At 39.0% G+C, this 20,229-nt stretch overlaps 1 protein-coding gene across 1 annotated transcript in view; it reads right to left on the bottom strand.

Annotated features, from left to right (window-relative positions):
- Positions 1 to 1,791: 1,791 nt before the first annotated feature.
- tent4b (terminal nucleotidyltransferase 4B) overlaps positions 1,792 to 20,229 on the bottom strand; it is an 89,295-nt gene continuing 70,857 nt past the window's right edge. Inside the window, exons 10-12 of the mRNA XM_060838117.1 lie at positions 19,473 to 19,663; positions 9,595 to 9,765; positions 1,792 to 5,799 (exon numbers count right to left, since the gene is read on the bottom strand). Of these exons, the coding sequence (XP_060694100.1) occupies positions 5,620 to 5,799; positions 9,595 to 9,765; positions 19,473 to 19,663 (542 nt within the window). The 3' untranslated portion in view covers positions 1,792 to 5,619. The remainder of the gene's footprint in view (positions 5,800 to 9,594; positions 9,766 to 19,472; positions 19,664 to 20,229) is intronic.

Below are 20,229 nucleotides of genomic sequence, written 5' to 3'. Positions count from 1 at the left end.
CTATCATGAAAGCAAACGATCTTCCAACTACATGCCATATGTAAAGGGAAACAGAATAGACTCAAATAACTAAACGTCATCAGAATAATAAGTTTGAAATGTAAAGTTTTAAGTGTAAAGAAAAGGGTGGAAAAAGAACAAAGTAGTAGTTTTGATCTGGTGACGGTTCAGGTTAAGTGATAAATAGTTGGTGGTTACAATTTACAACTTTTTAATTCTGATGAAAGGTCACTAACCGAAATATTAATTCCTCTTCTCATCTAGAGACTGTCAGTTGAGTATTTTCAGCATTTTTTTTGTTTCTAATACAGTCTTCATACAAATCATCATTAAATGCATTATTTTGGGGGGAATTGTTTTGATCAAGAATGGAGTGAAATCCTGCTCATCTTTTTGAAATTTGAAAGATCACATTTTATGGTACACTGAGGCTGGGATAGTCTGGGTTTCTCTTGGCAAACATAACATTCCTAAAAGATAACTAACCATTTCAAATGTTCAGTTGAACAAAATCAAAATGGTGAAATAGGTTAAGATATTCTAGTTGAAGGTAAGACCTGATGTTGGAAATCATTACTTTGGAGTGGCAAAGCAAAAAACGTTGCACAAGGTTTAACCTTCAAGAACATCTAATTTGATTTTTTTTTAAAACTGAAAAGTGCTATTTAAGCACATTTATAGCCCTGAAGTAGCTACAACCATGCTCTAACATGTGGAAAATTCAAATCGAAAATACCCGGAAAAAGTCAAGTTTGTCATTGATTCTCACTTCATACTCAGAGTTCTGATTTTTAATCAAATTTTGTATCACAACTATTGTCTAACAGACTTGCCCCACTCAAAGGCACTAGTTTCAGTCAAAATGCTTTAGGTGCAATAAAAGGTAACATATCACCTGTATGTTTACTGTGTACTTCAAGAACAGCTATCATAATTCAGTGCACAATACTTCAATTTAGAATCTGTGTGAAATTTTGCTCATTGCTCATTTTTCTCAAAGGTGAACAATATTGGCTTGCTCAATGAAAGATCAGATCTACCGCTTCTTTCCATCTATCAACAATTACAATTTGCAATTATATATTGCTATTAGTCTAATAAAAGGGTTTTTAAAAAGGGCATTAAATTAAATGTGACACCAAGCAACATGATGAACTATTAGGGCAGATGAACAAAAGTTTGTTCAAAATGGTTGGTTTTAAAGGGAGTCTTAAAGGAGGAAAGTAGGGTAGCGAGTGGAGATATTTAGGAAGGGAATTTCAGTGCTAAGTGTGGAGGGAACTGAAGGCACATTCGGCAATGGTGGAACAATTAAAATCAGGGATGTTTGAATGGTCAGAATTAAAGAAGTAGGTATTGCAGAGGGTTGTGCAGCCAGATGAGATGACAGATAGAGAAGGGCAATGTTGAGAAGGGATTGAAAAGCATGAAGGAGATTTTAAAATTTAAGTATTGTTTAACCAGGAGATGGTGCAGATAAGCAATCATGAGGGTGAATGGGATTTGGTGCATGATGAATTGGGCAGTTTTGCATGACCTCAAGTTTAACAGAAGCTGGAATATGCAAGGCTCATCAGAATGTAATAAAATAATCTAATCCAGAGGTGACAAAGACATGGACAAAGCGGAGGCTGTGGAGGACGTGGTATTGGCACAGAGGTGACTTCTGGTGAGAAGCTCCATGTAAAGAGTCAGGAATGGAATGGCTCAAATATTTGAAAAGCCTGACATGGTCTATGTGCAATTAGTTTAAAAAAATACTTAAGACAGCACGTCATGGACATGGGAAGACAATTTATTTTATTAGCAATTACATGTAAACTCCCGAGTTAACAGGAGATTTCCTGGGAGAACCAATTACAAGACAGCAAATCATTCAAAAAAAAAATCAGAACAATGTTTGCCGGGTCAGACATTTATCAATGATAAACCCAAAAGTGAAACAAATGGAAAGGACAACAAAAATTAGATAGCAATTTTTGAAGTTACTGGGAATTGTACAGTTGAGGCAGGACTTATTCAATATACTCAATCTGATTAGTTTAAGTTAAAAGTTTTAATTACCAATTGAACAGAAGTTAAAAACACAAATAATAGTGGAACCAGCAGAACATAAAGAGCGAGCAATGGGGAGGAGGTGGAGAGTAACTGCTACCAACCAGCTGACCAATGTTAGTAAGTCACCAGAAGATGGGGACAAAAGTAAAAAGCAACTTTTCAAGAAAAATGTGAGGTGCAGAGACTTAGCAATTATAGAGGCAATTTCAAAAATGCAAATTCTGGAAATACACAGCCAATTGGTCAACATCTATAAACAGAAGATAGATCAACACTTTTGTTCAGAACCTGAATTAGAACTCTATTCGAGTGAAGGGTTTACATTAACAACATAGATTAATTTTTTTTCTTCTTTATAGATTGAGATTTTCCATGTATTCTGTGTCTTCTGCAGCGGCAGTACAGTTCATATTACAAAAATGATGCACATCCTAAGTTACAGCATTTAAGTTAAAAGGTTCATTTTGCCATAATCACAAAAATGTTCAAAAACCCAAACTTGGTGAAACAAACGAAGTAAAATACTGTATACTTAAAAGTTGAAGCAGCCAAGCAAAACCAATACAAGGTACAGATAAGAAACCACAAATTGCCAAGCAGAGAGAACAGGTCAACTGTTCTTAAGAATCATTGATGTTTTAAACTTGTAAGTTTTATATTTTGTATGAATGACTATAAAAAAGTTTAAGGCAAACCATATAAACCTGTTTGATCTTTCATTTTCAAAAGTATGCTTACATTGCTTCAAGGATGTTGTGCTGTCTCAGAAATAGAGGTTCATTTGTTACTTAACAAAACAAATAGTTTAATATAACTCGCAAAACTTCTAAAATGCTGGCAAAGATTCCCAATAGAATCTATGTAATTTTTTTTCCACTACTGCTCCATCTATTATGGCAATTCACCATAGTTGTTACTGTTATTTGGTATGCAGCTATTTCAAATTCCCTTTTATATCAGTCATATTACAAGCCATGAATGTATAAACTGCTGCAGAATACTAATTCTCAAGCATTAAATAGTCAAGTTCTATCAAAAATTGTGAAATACTATTTCCTATGACAAAATTGTATGACGATGTGCAATTTGAAGCAAAAATTCCGTCCACTAAATAATTTTCTTTAACACCATCTGTTATACAGTACTGATTATTTAAAAGTGAATCAGCAGCACATACTGAAGCAATATCAATTTACTACACGTAGTAACGAACTAAAACATGTTTCTTCAATGCAAATATAAAAATTAACTTGGAATATCAACTTGCCATAACCTCCACATGACTCTCAATATTGCTATGATCCAAGTTAATGAATCATAGTTTATTTGTATTGAAGTATATTTGCTAACCCAGTTTGTAGCATTTAACTCTAAAGATATTTGTTACAGCTCCGAAATCAATACCTACAACTAGTACAGTCTTAAGATTTTTAAAAATCTCTGGTAATGATTCAACGTGGGAATATTTACAGTACAAGTTTGCATCAACTTGTGTTTACAGGAAATCTTAAGTAATCATGTAGTTTTAATTGTAAATGCTAAGATTATGTGGAATAATCAATGTTGTAGTATCAGCATCTTTACTCCCAGCTGTAAATATTGTCGAAAGCTTAAGAATGCTATTAATTTTGAGACAATTCACCAGTATGGTTTTTATTAGGTACTGGTAATGTGTCAATTATGAAGATAATGGAGTCACCTGCTTGTAAATTAGGCTGATTGTTGTTAAAAGAAAAATCTCATTGTTGAGCTGGGTAATGTTGTGAAGCATCAGATAGGAAAGTGGTTCTTCGCTGGCATATAATTACCTAAATGCCATGGTGATTGGCATAGGGGCTGTTCAGTTATCATAGACTTCTGATGGAATCCTTCCTCCAATCCAAGCAATGCCCAATGTAGTGTTTAAATAGATTATTAATCTAACACTTGGATTAAAATACCCGCATGACTAATCAGTATAGCAGTTAGGAATAGTTTTCGCTGTTGATTTACCAACCAACTGTCCATTTGCTGTACTTTTTAAAAATTGCATCTTATGGAAAATAACTGCAAATTTTTAAAACAAATAACTCAAACAAAAAGAGAGAACATTTGATTTTCCTCACCACTCCAATTGGCTTTATTTAGTGTACTTTGTTGATCATTTTGTCCTAGAGCAATAGTAACCAATTCCATGCCTTTCCAGGTACAGTCCCCATCATCACAAGTAGATTGATGTTTGTAGTATCGATTTTAAAGCACCAAATTCATTCACAGCTAAAAGGAACATTGTACTCTGAGCCTTTCTAGTACTGTTTAAGTTACGAAGTGTGTAAACACACATATCACTAGTCAACACTTAATGGGTCTTAGTTGAATGATATTTGGTCATGATTTTACGTAGAAGAATTCAAGCCAGAATTATACCAGGATTGAAGGGCTCAGCAAACAGATATGCATGCATAAAAGTTTGAAGATCAAAAGAATTATCCATTACAGTAGAATATTAGGAAGTTACTGCCAAAAGAAATTTAATATGATATTATTTGTTCTAGAATTCAACTTAAAATTTGTATTATCACAACATAGAAAAGCCAGAAATAGGGACCAACACAGATTTATGCTGCCAGATCTAGAAGGATGTATTTAGAAGGAAATTTTGTGATCACTCCATTTGGTAAAATACAATATGAATATTTACTGTAACACCTGAGACAAGGAAATATTAAAACTTCCTTCAAAATATTTGATAGGAACAATTCTGTTCATACAGCATTAACTGTTGTACAAATATCTACATGCTGCATACAGAATTAAACAGTATTAAAAATGTTGCGCTTCACTTCTCCAGATGCCATGTGTTACTTAAAGCCTTAACTGAGTGTATTTCAACAGCTGCTGGAGCAATATCTTCTGCTTCAAAAACCAATAAATGAATCTGGAAGTTGCTACATAGATAAGTATTAGTAGAGCACTTTTTAAGCTTACCATATAGCCTTTCATTATATAAGCCGTGTCAGATATCATCCTTGGGATCCATTAAATTAACAAGTAATACAGAAAATTTCAATATTAAATGTAAATTGCAATGACATGTAAAAACTATTAACTGAAAACAAAGGTTACCAATGCAAATACTGTGCTGATACAATCTTCCGTATATACACAATAAAAATGTCAGTATCTGCAAAAATAATTTTAAAATCGTGCACAAAGTATACATTTGTTGTAACATTTAAAATTTCCCTTGCAAAGGAAGCAATGGAAATTTCAATTTTCAATAATTAAGATCTCCAACACTCCTTTCTGCTCAACTTCCATTACATTTTAAACCCGGGGAGGGGCATTTTGTGCATCGATTCCATCTTCAGTCTGCTCCACTGCAGCTTATGGCCCATCTAAAAAGGGAAGCAATGTTTGCGACAACCACTGTAACCCATGATCATTTTATGGCAATCTGGAAAAAAACAAATCAAAATCCATTCTCCTGGGAAAGTTTGACAAGATCCCATCTACTGCTACCAGTCTTCTGTAGCTTGTGGGATCACTGCAGGAATTTTCTCTAACCAAGTCAAAAACCGACTACCGACACAAGTCTGCTGAGGCAGCGTCTCCTTTGTGCTTCCTCTTTTTGCTAGGACAGTGCTGCTGATGTGGCTTGTTGCCTGGATTCTGTTTGTTTGATACACTTCCAACATGGTTGGAGTTCTGTTGTCCTTGGAAGCCTTTGATGGATGAACGAAATAGTCTTGCTGTACTATGCTAGAATAAAACAATATATTAAATCAACAAAATGTTATTCCTTTACCAGAAAAAAAACTTTTTAGCAGTTACATAGGAAGTGCTGATATAGAAAATATTATTCTCGTTACACATTATCTTGTTTTTTGCACAAAATTAATTATATATGCTATGTAATACAATTATGATGATTTTTGCCAAAACTACAACAGTGACTACAATTCAGAAATGTTTCATTTGCTGTGAGGTATTTCGGACATGCTGAGTTTGTGAAAGTTGTGATATAAATGAAAGACCTTTATTGATCTATTAATTCTCTATACAAGTATAAATTTATATACTCATCACCCTCCTCCTGTTGTCAAATCCTTTTCCAACTTGAGTTATTTCCCAGTAAATTTTGGAACGGGGAAGAGAAAATAGTAAAATATTGTTCTTTCAAAATAACCCACAAAAATTTGTAGGTTACAAACTTTTATTTCACTCAAAGGTAACAAAATTGAGTGTTAATCAGCATTTCTATCAAATACATTTTCTTTTAAAACACAATTAACCAGTCAAGAAGCCAGCAAAACAACCAAGTTGCTTCTATCTCTACATAAAATTTGATTTTAGGATTTTTCAGTTGAAAAATCAAAGTTCCCAAACTCTAGGTCACATCATCGACTTTATCCCTTGCCTCCAACATCTTCACCTCAACAGATGTTGAGATAAGCACTTGAAAACCGTTTCGTTAAAATTATGGCTAACTGCCGCCTCAGCCTCCTCCACACCTTCTGTCTATAATAACTGAGCACTTGAAAACCTGAGATCACCTAATATCCAATTCTACTGCACCTGTACCAAAATTCACTGTCTTTACAACCAAATCTCTTCACCACCTTACAATTTGCAACACTGATCCACTTTGATTCCATTCTCTGGGATCTGCCTCCCAGGTTGAGCTTGCTGTACTCATGCCCTTAAAGTTCTTCAAAATTTGCAACAGCCCTCTGCTTGATTCTACAAGTATTTTCCCAGATTAAGATGGGCCTGATTATATCCTGCTCTCTTAAAGATACTACTCCAGAATTTCTTGGAGAGTTACATCATAATAATAGGGACTCAACTCCATGGGGTTTGGAAGAATGAGAAATGATCCCATTGAAACATATAGTATTCTTAAGGGGTTTGACAAGATAAATGCAGAGAGGGTTTCCTCTCATTGGAAAATCGAGGACCGGGGAGATCATCTCAGGATGAAGGTACACCAATTTAAGACCGAGACGAGGATGAATTTCTTCTCTCAATGGGTTGAGTGTCCTTGGAAACCTACTATCATAGAGAGCTGTTGAAGCGGTGTACTTGTATATATTTATGGCTGAGAAGGATAGATCCTCCATCAGTAGGGAAATCAAAGGTCAGCGGGAAAGACAATAAAGTGGACATGAGGACTGTGAGATCAGATTTGATCCTATTGATTGGTGGAGCAGGCTCAAGCGTCATGGAGTCAGATATACAGCACAGAAACAGACCCTTCAGTCCAAAGTGTCCATACTAACTCGATATTCTCGACAAATCTAGTCCCATTCATCTGCATTTGTACCATATCCCTCTGAACCCATCTTATTCATACACACAACTAGATGCCTTTTAAAATGCTGTAATTGTACTAGACTTCACCACTTCCTCTAGCAGCTCATTCCATAAACGCACCACCCACTGTGTGAAAAAGTTACCCTTAAGTCCCTTTTATATCTTTCCCTCTCCCCTTAAACCTATAACCCCAATGTCAGGGGAAGACCTTATCTATTTACACTATCCCTGCCCATATGATTTTATAAAACCTCTAAGGTTTACCTTCAGGCTCTGACACTCCAGGGTAAATAGTCCCAGTCTATTCAACCTGTCCGTTCAGCTCAAACCCTCCAACCCTGGCAACATCCTTGTAAATCTTTTCTTAACCCTTTCAAGTTTCACAATACTGTTCCTATAGCAGAGAGACCAGATCTCAACACAGTATTCCAATGATGACCTAACCAATGTCCTATGCAGTTGCAACATGACCTCCCAACTCCTATACTCAATGCACTGACCAATAAAGGCAAGCACACCAAATGCCACCTCCCACCATGGCCTCCACATTTATGGCATACTAGCACACTTTAATTTCTTCCCCTCACCGGGAGCTCTTTGCCACTGAGCTAATGCCAATCAGTCACTTGATCACAGGGACATTATAGCTGGGCACAGTGCCCAGTATCTCCTCGCATGCACACGACTGCCATCACAGTGTGGGCACCAGGAGTGAGAGTGGGACTGCTGTTCTTTCCTCCTCTCTGAACTGTGTCAGCTATTAGATCTTAGTGCCACTCCAAATGAGACTAGACCTGGAGAGCAAATGACAAATAAGGTTTTCACATGGTAAAATAACTACAGAGATCAACTTTTCTTGGTTTTGGAGCTCAGTTCAATAGATAAATCCTTTTTTTTTAAAAAACCTTTCTTGGTTTGAAAGCTTGAACCCTCAATTCTGAAGGGTCACTGGACCAGAAATGTTGACTCTGCTGTCTCTCCACAGACGCTGCCAGACCAGCTGTGTGTTTCCCCAGCAATTTCTGATTTTTTTTTTAAGCTTTCACTGTTCTTCAGCTTGTGAATATTGTCACCGTCCCAGCACATTGCAGTTAGTTGCCCTTGATTGTCATACTGAAGGGCTCGGAAGAGATTTACCAGGATGTTGCCGGGTACAGAAGGTTTGAGTTATAAAGAAAGGCTGGAATTTTTTTCACTGGAACTTAGGAAGTGGAGACATGACCTTATAGAGGTTTATAAAATCATGAGGAGTATAGATCGGGTTAATGGTTGGTGTCTTCTCCCTGGGATGGGAGACATCAAGACAAGGGGGCACATTTTTAAGGTGAGAGGAGAGAGATTTTCAATGTTTACCCTATTTAATCCTCTGATCATCTTGTATGTCTCTATCAAATCCCCTCTTAGCCGTCTTCTTTCCAATGAGAACAGACCCAAGTCCCTCAGCTTTTCTTCATAAGATCTTCCCTCCAGACAAAGCAACATCCTGGTAAATCTCCTCTGCACCTTTTCCATTACTTCCACATCCTTCCTGTAATGGGGCGACTAGTATTTGTAGAATCCCTTTGAACTCTCCTTTGCCAAAGCTACTTCATGTCCCCTTTTGGCTCTCCTTGACTTCCTTCTTAAGTATACTCATACTGCATTAATATCCTTTTAATATCCTGCATTAATAACACTTGATCTCTGTTGTCTTTACCTGACATGTGCTTCCTTCTTATTCAAGGCTCTATATCTTACTCCTGTTTCTGTTTCTTAAGGCTTATGGTTATCTAAATAATTCCTTGAACTGTCCAACATAATAAAATCACAATTTTGTTTTATGTATAGAATGCTTTCATTCAGTAAACCAAAAGTGATAAATAACTTGAAGTCTTCATTTCAGTATCCATTAGATCATGGAGAATTGAGCCCACATTAATTAGAATAATGCACAATTAAGGACTTTGGAACAAGCTGTGCATTTAACGTGGAGTAAGTCTATGACTTTGTGACTTCATTATAAAAAGTTATTAGGAAATTCTCTGACGAGGGCAAGATGACCAATGATGGTCAACTATTAAGGCTCTTCTCCATAAAACCAATCAATGTTTAATTGCCCAATTCCTGGTTTAACAGCCTCAAGTGGATCAGGCAGCAATGTAACATGTTATTAGAACAGGAAATACAATTTGAAAGAGGGTGAAAGTTGAGTCTACTTGCAGCTAACTTGTACACCAGCAGCAGACCACAATAATGCCAAACCTGAGCTTTAGTGGTGGTACTTGTTGAATTGCTTGATGTAGTGTGCTGCACTTTCAAATTTGGCAATGGAGACGATTCTGCCGCAGATTCCTGTGGCACTGATCTGTTGTTCGTCGTGGACTGGTGACTGCCAGATTGTTTGGAGGTTTTGCAAGGTGTCCCATCAGAGTCCTAAATATAAAAACATATAAATTACATTTAAAATCATGCACAAACACCGTAAACAAAATAACACTCCGAACGGACAATGTCATTCTGTTCAGCATTGTAGCTTGCACTGAATGAAAATGTTGAGATATATTGTGAAAGATCTTGCAGATCATGCAAGCCAATATAAAAAACAACTTATTTTGCAAACTTTAGACCGAAACTTTCTGTGAAACCATACTTATACACAGATTCCTAATTCATTCATAGGATGCAGATATCACCAACAAGACCAGCATTTACTGCAAGATGTGAGCTGCCTCCTTGAACCACTGCAAGATATGGCAAAAATAATTCCAAACTGCTACAAGGAAGGGAGCTCCAAGCTTTTGAACCAGCAAAAGGAATTGTGATAAATCAGGTCAGGATAGTAACACTTGGAAAAGAACATTCTCTCTTGCAGATGAAGGACTTGCTCGTGACATTATGATTTTGTTTTATTTTTCAATCATCACATCATTCTGGTCTGCATCCTTGTAGCAGCCATCGAACCTATCACTGCTTCTTCCTTCCTGATGTCTATCAACTTCAGCAATTCAATAAATAGCAACACAAAAATAAAGACTGAATCCGACTGGTATACAATTTTACACCAAGTAAATGTGCCTTTTAGTAACTCAACTCTGTGCCAATTCATGCTGTAGTCAGCGTTTGAGGAAATTTGCTTCATGGCAAAGATGGTGGACTCTCTATGCATTTACTGTCCATGTTCTTCTAGCTGGAAGGGAAATAGATGATTTGGAAAGTGCTGCAAAAGCAACCTTGGTGAGTTATTACAGATGGTGCACACTGGTACCATGATGTGCTACCAGTGGAGAGAGTAAATTCTAGGTAGATGCGAAGCAAGGAAAGGCTTTGGGGAAAATCAGGATGAGTCACTTGTCAGATTTCCCAGCCTCCGACCTGCTCTTGCAACCACAGTATTGCATTTCATTTGACTGGATTTATTACGGTCATACCTACCAACATTCAATGAAAAGTATTGTTTTGCATGCTAACCATGTAAGTGTATCAGGGAAATAGACAAAATGCAGAATGTAGCAAACAGCTACAGGAGAGGTGCAGACAAAAATCAGTTCAAATGAGATGTCTGTTCGTAAGTCTGATAACAGCGGGGAAGAAACTGTTGTTGAATCTATTGGTACATGTTTTCAAACTTTTGTATCTTCTGCCTGATGGAATAGGGTGGAAGAGAGTATAACTGGGTGGGGAGGAGTTTTTGATTATGTTGGCTGCTTTCCTGAAACAGCTGGAAACGTAGATGAAGTCAGTAGAAGGAAGGCCGGTTTTCATGACAGACTGGACCATATTCACAATTCTCTAATTTATTGTTGTCATGGGCACAGCCATTGTCATGCCAAGCAGTGATGCATCTGGATAGGATGCTTTTTATGGTGCATCTATAAAAATTGATCATTATGGACATGCCAATTTTCCTTAGCCTTCAGAGGCAGTAGAGGCATTGGTGTGCTTTCCAGACTGTAGCATCCATGTGGATGGACCACGATAGATGATTGGTGATATTTACTCCTAGGACTTGAAACTCTCGGTCACCTCCACCTCAGCATCAGTGATACTGACAGCGGCATGCCCTCCACTCTGCTTCCTAAAGTTAATGGTCAGCTCCTTCATTTTGCTGACATTGACGGAGAGATTGTCATCTTTACACCTTGCCACTAAGCTGTCTCTTTCTTGTACTCTGTCTTCTTGTTGTTTGAGTTATGACGTAAGCTTTGTTAGACATCCTTGATTCTGACAAATCCTGTGTTGTCATCAAAAGCAAAGGCAATCATATCATTTCAACTCTGGAATTTAGCTCATGTGTCCATATTTGAACTGAGATTGTAATAAGATACAGAGAAGTGATCTTATTAGGATGTAAACCAAGTATCAATGAGTATGTCACTGTTACAATCACTACAGAAGAGTTTGTTGACAGTCAGCCAGGTAGTGCTCGTAGAATGAGTTCCCTGATCTGGATTGTTCATCTGGTCCAATCAGGGAGCCCTGGGTAACAGATATAAACAGGAGTTTTAGGGGTGGGGGCTTGCTGGGTCTGTATTGTCTGCACTTCTGTATGTAACCGTATTGTTTAATGTACAAATGTCATTGTCACTGTCTTGTTAAATGTGGAACTGGGATTTGAGGGTTGTCCTCATCTCCCTGTAAAATGGTCAAACGGTAGGGTTTGGGGCCTAGCTTTGCTGCTCCTCTCCCTTGCAAAATTGCTGTCTCTTGTACAGCTGTAAGTGTTTATTGTAAACTGTTTTGTAATTTGTTTAATAAAATTTTAAAAATATAACCAGGAGAAAAAAAAATAAACAGGAGTTTTAAGCACTACCGCAGTTAGTGCAAAAAGAGGAAAAAAAGAGAGAAAAAAAGATAAACAGGAGTTTTATCACACATCATTGCCCTCTTGTGAAGGGCACAGCTTGTCACTGGCCACTCGGGCGTTTTCCTATCTTCCTGGTGGTGGAAACTGAATAAAGATTCATGCACCTTGTGTCTCTCACTGTGTCTCACACCTGCACACACACACACACACACACACACACACCATGGGTGCTGAGGAAAGAAATAAGCACTACTGCAGTCAGTCGTTAGTGTGGGGGGTGGGGGGTGTTTAAGAAAAAAAAAGAAAAAAGACAAAAACAACAGGAGGGTCAGAGGTTATGAAAAAAAACAGGAGTTTTTGCTGCTCCTCTCTCTTGTAAAGTTGCTGTTGTATACAGCTGTAAATGTTTACCGTTTTTTTGTAAACTGTGTGTTTTGTAATTGCTTAATAAAATAATAACCAGGGAAAAAAAAATAACAGGAGTTGATCACACAGCACTGTCCTTTGATGTGAAGAGCACGGCTTGTCACTGGCCACTTGGGTGTTTTTCTTCCTGGTGATGGAAATTTGAATAAAGTCTTGTACACCTTGCGTTTTCCACTGTGTCTCACACCTACACACACACACACACACCTACACACACACACACCATGGGTGCTGGGGAAAAAAAAGCACTAAAGATAAATAAAGAAACTAAAAGAAAGAGAAAAAGAAAAAAATATATAAACAGGAGTAAAATAAGCACTACCACAGTCCTGTTCAGTCAGAGCTGGCTCTGAGGGAGCTGGATCAGTGTCAAGAACTGTGCATGTGTAAAGAAAAAAAAACAAACAGGAGGGTCACAGTTTCTCAAAAAAACAGGAGTTTATAACCAGGAGGTTAGACTCTCCTCCATTGAACAGGACTCTGAACAAGCTGGCCATATAGCCAGTGTACTGTGGGGGAAGACAGTTTGCTTTAGTGAGGAGACATTGCCTTAGGTTTTTCTTTGCTTTTCTGTTTTTGGCTTTGGTTCGCTTTGCCTGGACAGTGTCCAGCTGTACAGGCAGAAAAATATATTAGTGTCAGTATTTCTGTTCAGTTGGGCAGCTGGCTCTGAAGAAACTGGATCAATGTTAAAGGATGCTCCACTTATCAAATAAAAGTCGACTTGGTGATGGGATACCAGCTTCTGAGGAGTTATTTCATCTTCCATCACTTTTCTGAAGATTGAGAATAGGGTTTTGTTATGCTGATGCTACCTTTGGAGCCAGGAGTTACATACCAGGTAGGCAAATGGTAAATTTGAACAGGAACACTTAATGATGCGCACACATCCACAGCTGGTTCTAAGCTGGACACAAGCTCAGCCTCCCAGGTCATCTGACCAGCTATCTTAAAATGGCAGCACCCCCAACTACATTCGTAAACACCCTTCCCTCGATTTTAAAACTGTCATTAATAAACACACACATAATTATCAAGATTATATAAATATTACAGCCAAAGCCAGAAACATTCACAAAAGCATGACAACTACAGAAGAAGGACCATTCCCCCTATAAGATATTACATCTGAAGACTACATTGACATGATTAGTCTCTCAGGGGGATGGTGGTTCCTAGAAGAACATCTCATCTCATGAGCTATTTCTAAAGTCATCTCCCAGAAGCTACTATTGTTCCACATTAAATGTCCCTAACTGATTGACTGTTGCTGCTCTGTGGCATTACTCTTGTCTCCTCTCTGAGTACGAGAACCATGGCTCAGAGACACACGACTTGATCAACATCCCTAGTTCCATCTGGACCAGTTCAGTCCTCTGAGGGACACTTCACCCATTGGTGAGGTTCAGCGTCCAGCTGGTCCACATGTCCCCTCCAGATCAGTTCATCCTTAGTCTGTACCACAAATGACAATGGAATCCATTCTTCCCCCTCTACGTATAATTCAGGTCAAAACTTCTTTCTTTGGAATACCCGGATGTTCCTATGCCTCTGGTAATTGTTCTTCTTGATTTTGATCTACCATCTCTGGTCTCTTCTAGCCACAGTTAGCCAAAATGGTTCTCAAGTTGGCAGAGGGACATTGGAACATTGCGTGAGGCATGTTCCTGTACATACTGACGTACTTGTTGATTCACCATCCTAGTGACCTCTCCCTTTGTGAAGCCTTTAAAGCTCTGTTTCAAGGCGTAAACAAATCTCTCCATCTGGCTGTTTGTTATAGGTAAAATGGAGCCAATCTAATGTCTGACTCTGATTTTCCAGGTACTCCTTGAACTCTCACATCAAAAACTGTGTACCATTGTCACTCATGATTGTTTGGGGGGTTTCCAAACGTGACAAATATTTCATCCAGTCAAATCGGTGCTTCCGCCAGCACTAATGTCACGACTGCCACCTCGGGGTACTTTGGAATAAGCATCTACACACGACCAACAGTAGAACCTGTCCCTCTACTGGTCCTACAAAATCAACATGATTTTGCTGCCAAGGTGTTTGAGGCTATTTCTTGCGAATGTGTAGGATAGTCATGTCCCAGATTCCTAGTCAATCTGAGAATTCCACATTCAACCGCCAAAATTATCACCCGACTTTCTCCTTCATTCATATCATGCCGGGTGTCCTTGGTGCATTTGTGCCAGTACCTTTCCTCTTAACAAGGGAGGAAGAACAACCCTCATTTCCCACATGAAACACCCGTCTGATGGAGACATCTGCTACCTCTTGGACAGGTAAAGGAGTGATTGAGCAGTTTCCATGACCGGTCTTCTCTCTCAGCACTAAGCCCACCAAGTGGCTCAAAAGAGACCCTCCCTGATTTTCCTGTTCTGTACCTGATTTGCAAACACAAGCACACTTTCATCCTGGGAAACGTACATAATTTTCAGGTTCCAGGTGACAGCATATTTGGTCCCCAGTCATGGCAGCCTTGACAGGAAATCTTCATTACCGTGCTGCTAAGCCTGGCAATATTTGATCTCAAATGAGTAGGCTGAAAAACCTCATGGCTATCTCTGCATGCATGCTACTGCGATTGACAATATTCCCGCTTATGGGTCAAAAAGGGAGGTTAGAGGTCCATGGATGGCCAGCAGGATGAAGTGCTCATCATAAAGGAAATGGGTGAAGTCTTCAAGAACACTACTCTCAATCAATCATTCTCTTTCTTGTTGTGAGCATAATTCTTTCCAGTCTTAGTTAGTGACCTTGACACAAAACACACTGGGCCTTGCCTCTCCATTTGGTAAGGTGTGTGACAGCACAATGCCAATCTCATAAGGCAAGGCAGAAGCAACAACTTCAAGTTTAAATCATTAACACTTTTGACCTGGCTAGGCCAGCAGTATTGCCCATACCTAATTGCCCATAAGGGTGAAAGTCAACCACATTGTTGTGGTCTGGAATCACATGTAGACCAGGCCAGGCAAGGATGGCACTTTCCTTCCTTAAAGAGCATTACTGAATCAGATAAGTTTTTGCTGACAATCGATAATGGTTTCATGGTGATTAGATAGCTAATTCCAGGATTTTATTGAATTCGAATTCAACCATCTGTCACATTGGCATTTGAACCAGAATCCCCATAAAATTACCTGCGTATCTGGATTAAGAGTCCAGCAATCACACCACTAGGCCATCAACACCTTCTAAGTCCCAAGAACAATCACAGTTGAGAGACATTCTCTAGTCCAGGGGCCTTCATGATAGCTTCCTTCTTGGGCATCTTGTGTAGCCCCTCACTATTGATAACATGGCTCACATACAATATGGGTCTTTGAAAAACTTGCATTTCTCTCTCGCTGCTTGTAGGCTTCTGCAATTTTCTTAGAGTTTCTTGTAAATTTTTCAAATGCCCCTCTTCAAAAGATCCAGCAATCAAAATTTGGTCCAGATTACACTGAACTCCTGGCAACCCACTTAGTATTTGATCCCCATGGCTTTCTGGAACAGAGCTAGTGCTGACATGATGCAAAAGAAAAGTTGCTTTTATCAGAAAAGTCCTGTTTGTCACTATCAGCAGTGTTGGCTAAGACTCCTCTGCCTCCCTAATCTGTAGGTAGGCCCGTGACAGATCCATTTTTGAAAATGTCTTTCCCCTTGCCAGTACAGTGAATAGCCTGTGAGTGGAAGGGAATATTGATCTGCATTTAGGCTGAATTGATTGTGACCTGAATGAAAACAAATCTTCACCACATCATCTGTTTTTAAGATGGGAGTAGTCCATTCACTGGTGATTCTGGTTCCAATGCTCCCAGTTACACCTCCATTTAGGCAAGATGGCACACAGAACTGATGCATCTTCAGACACAGAGGACAATTGTGGCTTCGGCCACAATTTAACTTTGCTTTCGTTTCCACCAGGATTCCTTTGGAGATCTCTTTGAACTTGTCCAGGATCTTATGCAAACTCATGTTTGAGTCCACCAGTCAATTAATCACACCCCAGTTCAATCTTAAATGTTGTAACCCCAGAAGCATTCGAATAATGCTGGATATTTGCCTTTTACTATGTAATGTGGTCATTCTGCACACTGGTCCCTTAACTGTACTTTCACTAGTACATAGCCCTTCAGTGGCATCACTTGTTCATGTTTGTTTATGGTATAATCTTGCCACGCTTCAGATGTACTGCCCTCAGTTCCTCTCTATAGACTAATTTGGAATCAGGGCCACCACTGCACACCTATCCTTTTTCATTTTTACTGCCTTCCCCTCGACTTTGGGAAGAATCCACCAATGATCGTTTTACCCTGTACCGACAGTATGTTTAACCAAAACTCTGCTGACTCCATGCCTTCTGTTTCTGCTGCAGACTCCTTGCCAATCCCTGGCTGGTGGTATTATGCTTTGTCCTCAGGGTGATTTCTTTCTGACTCCCATTCTCTTGTTTGGGTGTACCGGCAACTTTGGGCAATATGGGTCACATGTTTTCAACTGTGGCACTGAGCTGAGTCAAACATGTTGACTCCTAGTACCCAGTCTTACCACATTGATGGCATTCAATGGTTGGTACTGTACACTGCTGAGTTTCCACCTGGGTGCCATCAGCAAATTGAGTTGCTTCGCTGATGGCCAACTCCATCAAGGCAGCAATTTTGAAAGCTGTCTTGAAATCCAGGTCTCCTGTTTTTATTCAGTAACTTCCATCGGAGGCCACAAACCAAGTGGCCCCACAAAGCATATTGGAGGAACTTTTCAAATTCACAATTGTTCCACTAACTTCTTTTAGGTGATGGACTCTCCTGCATGCTGTACCTATTGTAAAAATAGGAACACTTCACAATCAGTGACTTGGGTGCGATATAACTTTTTAACTTCAAATAGCTCTTGGAATATCTTCTCTGCGAGTTTCTCTGGTTGCATCAGACTCTTTTGGATCATCTTGCTCCCGATGGTACTTAAGAAGACGAGCACCACGATGTCCTGAGTCACTTTGTTGATCTTGAAGAACTAATTAAAGCATTCCGTGTATGTCGTCCAATTTTCTGACTATTCAGCAAATGGTCCCATTACCCCAAATTGGCTTGTCATTTTGTTTTCCCACCATTCAACTCTAGAAGTCATTCACAGCCCAGAGAATACTCCCTTACCAGCTGTACTGATGTCCCATTCCTCCCTGGCATTGCCCACAGTCCAAATATCCTGATGACCGTTCTCTGCAATGACTTTGGTAGCTCATGTGTGTATTCTCTTTTGCAGCTGTCGACTCAAGTCCCCTCATGACTGCTGCTCTCAACCTGCTACCCCTTGAGTATCTCTTTCCTGGTCCCAGAGACCCCTGAAGACCACCTCCCTTGATATTTCCTCCATAATTCTGCGCTGTTTCTAACGTCTGGGCAACATCTCTGGGAGATAAAAAAAAGACATTTGCACACAGTTTGTGGGCCGGATCCCACTTTTGTTGTCAGTTGTTAATCGTAGTGCTTCCTTTGGAAGAAGAAATTATGTACCTGGTAAATAAATAATAAATCTGAACAGGAATAAGTCACTGACAATGCTCACTTCCACAACCAGTTACCACTTGCTTTTTCTGGCTGAAAACAAATGTGGTCATCTTCGCTTCATCTTTTGAACTCACTTGCTTGTTCTTCCATCTTTGCAGATAGGATAAGATTGCAATAGGATACAATTTTCCTTAAGTTGAGGCTCATAATAACTCATGGTTGTCCAATTTTGAACATGTAGATCTGAATCAATTCCATTTTGCAAGAGTTAGACACAACGATGGGTAAAGATATCACCTCCATAGGACAGAGATAGTCCTCATACCAACTTAATCGATAGATTAGCGAGAATGATGTCAAATATGTACCAACATGATAGATTAGTGAGAATGGTGTCAAGTATATTTTTCTTTAGTGCTGCTTGTCATATCATTCATCATAACTGAAACTTGACAGCTACAGCTTTGAGGAGTCAGCCACCTCAGTTATCAGTGCGCTGTCAAAATACTCTTGGTGATTGATACTGAAGTCTGCCGCTCAGGGTACAACCTACACCCTTATTGTCTTTAATGTTCCTTCCAATTGCTTACTGATGAAGCAGTAAAGACCAAGAAATGTGAGAAGCAAGAGAACCTGGGTATTCCAAAAGATGTTTTCAGCGTTTGTTTTGTTCTTATTAACCAGATTTAAATCCTTTCCTTTGTAAGCAGCAACAGTCCTTCACTTCTCCCACATTTCAGCCAATTCTCAGTATATGCCAGATGGAGTCATAGAGATGTACAGCACGAAAACAGACCCTTCGGTTCAACTCATCCAGGCCAACCAGATATCCTAACCTAATCTAATGCCATTTGCCAGTATGCCCATATCCCTCTAAACTCTACCTATTCATATACCCATTCGATGACTTTTAAATTATTGTACAAGCCTCCAACACTTCCTCTGGCAGCTCATTTCATACATGCACCACTCTGTACGTGAAAAGGCTGCCCTTCCGGTCTCTTATATCTTACCCTCACTCTAAACCTCTGCCATCTAGTTCTAGACTCCCCCACCCTAGGGAAGAGACTTTCTCTATTTATCTAATTTTAGGTGACAGACCTGAAGATGCACAACATTCAAATTAACCATGGAAGAATAACCTTGTAACTGGATCAGCGGAGAAATAACCTCCAAAGCAGAATTAAATCAACTGCTCACAGCTATCCATGTGGGCCCCTTAATTGTACAAGTATACTTTCAACAATTTTTACATGTTGGCAAATAATTTATTTTGCTTCTTACTTACAGTCCTACTTGTCCCGCAAGCTACATTTAAAAAGAAACATGTAAATTTTCGAATTCAAAACAGAATACTTTTACCCCCACAAAGGGAATCTTAACATACCGCCTAGTATGTTACTTACAACATCACTTGAACTGGATAAGGTAGAAGACGCAGAGGACAATGGACCAGACGATGAATTTGAAGAGTGTTTACTGAGACATGTTTCAGAGGTCCTGCATCTGGGCTGGCTTATGACTGCACACTCTTCCGAAATATTGTTGTTACATTTATCCAGCTGTGGTGGGCCAACGAGCAAAGTCACATCGTTCCCTGAGAAAGGAGGAGAAAAAGTTTGCCAATACAGGAACTCTGTCCTAAATGATCATTTTCTTTTTGTAAACATCAATTTGCAGTAATTTACCGATCAATATTCATCACACAATAGAACCTCAAAGTTCTATCCCATTAGCATCAGAAGAAAAGTAACAATTCAGTGCTTTGAGCTTTTAGAAGGTGTAGGATGACATGAAATTCCACTATTGCCTTGTAACTGAAAAGTGGCCACTTAGCTGATTATGAAGAATCTTGACATTTACAAGATACTTGTTATGAGGGATAACTTAAAAAATTTCAGTTATTCAGCCTGGAGAACAGGCAGCTAAGGTTTAGAGGTATCCAAGCTAAGGAAATAGAAATGGTATTTGTGATGTCAGTTTCAACAATGAAAATAGGACAAGCTACAGATTCTTCACATTATATTTGACTCCAGCTTGTCAGCGATAAACATGTAATGACATGGAGGTATGGCTCAGGTACAGGTAGCTGGGATCAAGGGAATCCCTGGAGGATATTTAGATTAGATTATTTACAGTGTGGAAACAGGCCCTTTGGCCCAA

This window comes from Hemiscyllium ocellatum, chromosome 17 (genome assembly GCF_020745735.1).
Source record: "Hemiscyllium ocellatum isolate sHemOce1 chromosome 17, sHemOce1.pat.X.cur, whole genome shotgun sequence".
Taxonomy (NCBI): domain Eukaryota; kingdom Metazoa; phylum Chordata; class Chondrichthyes; order Orectolobiformes; family Hemiscylliidae; genus Hemiscyllium; species Hemiscyllium ocellatum.
The sequence above is the reverse complement of the archived record's forward strand: the minus strand, read 5'-3'. Positions and strand labels throughout refer to the sequence as shown.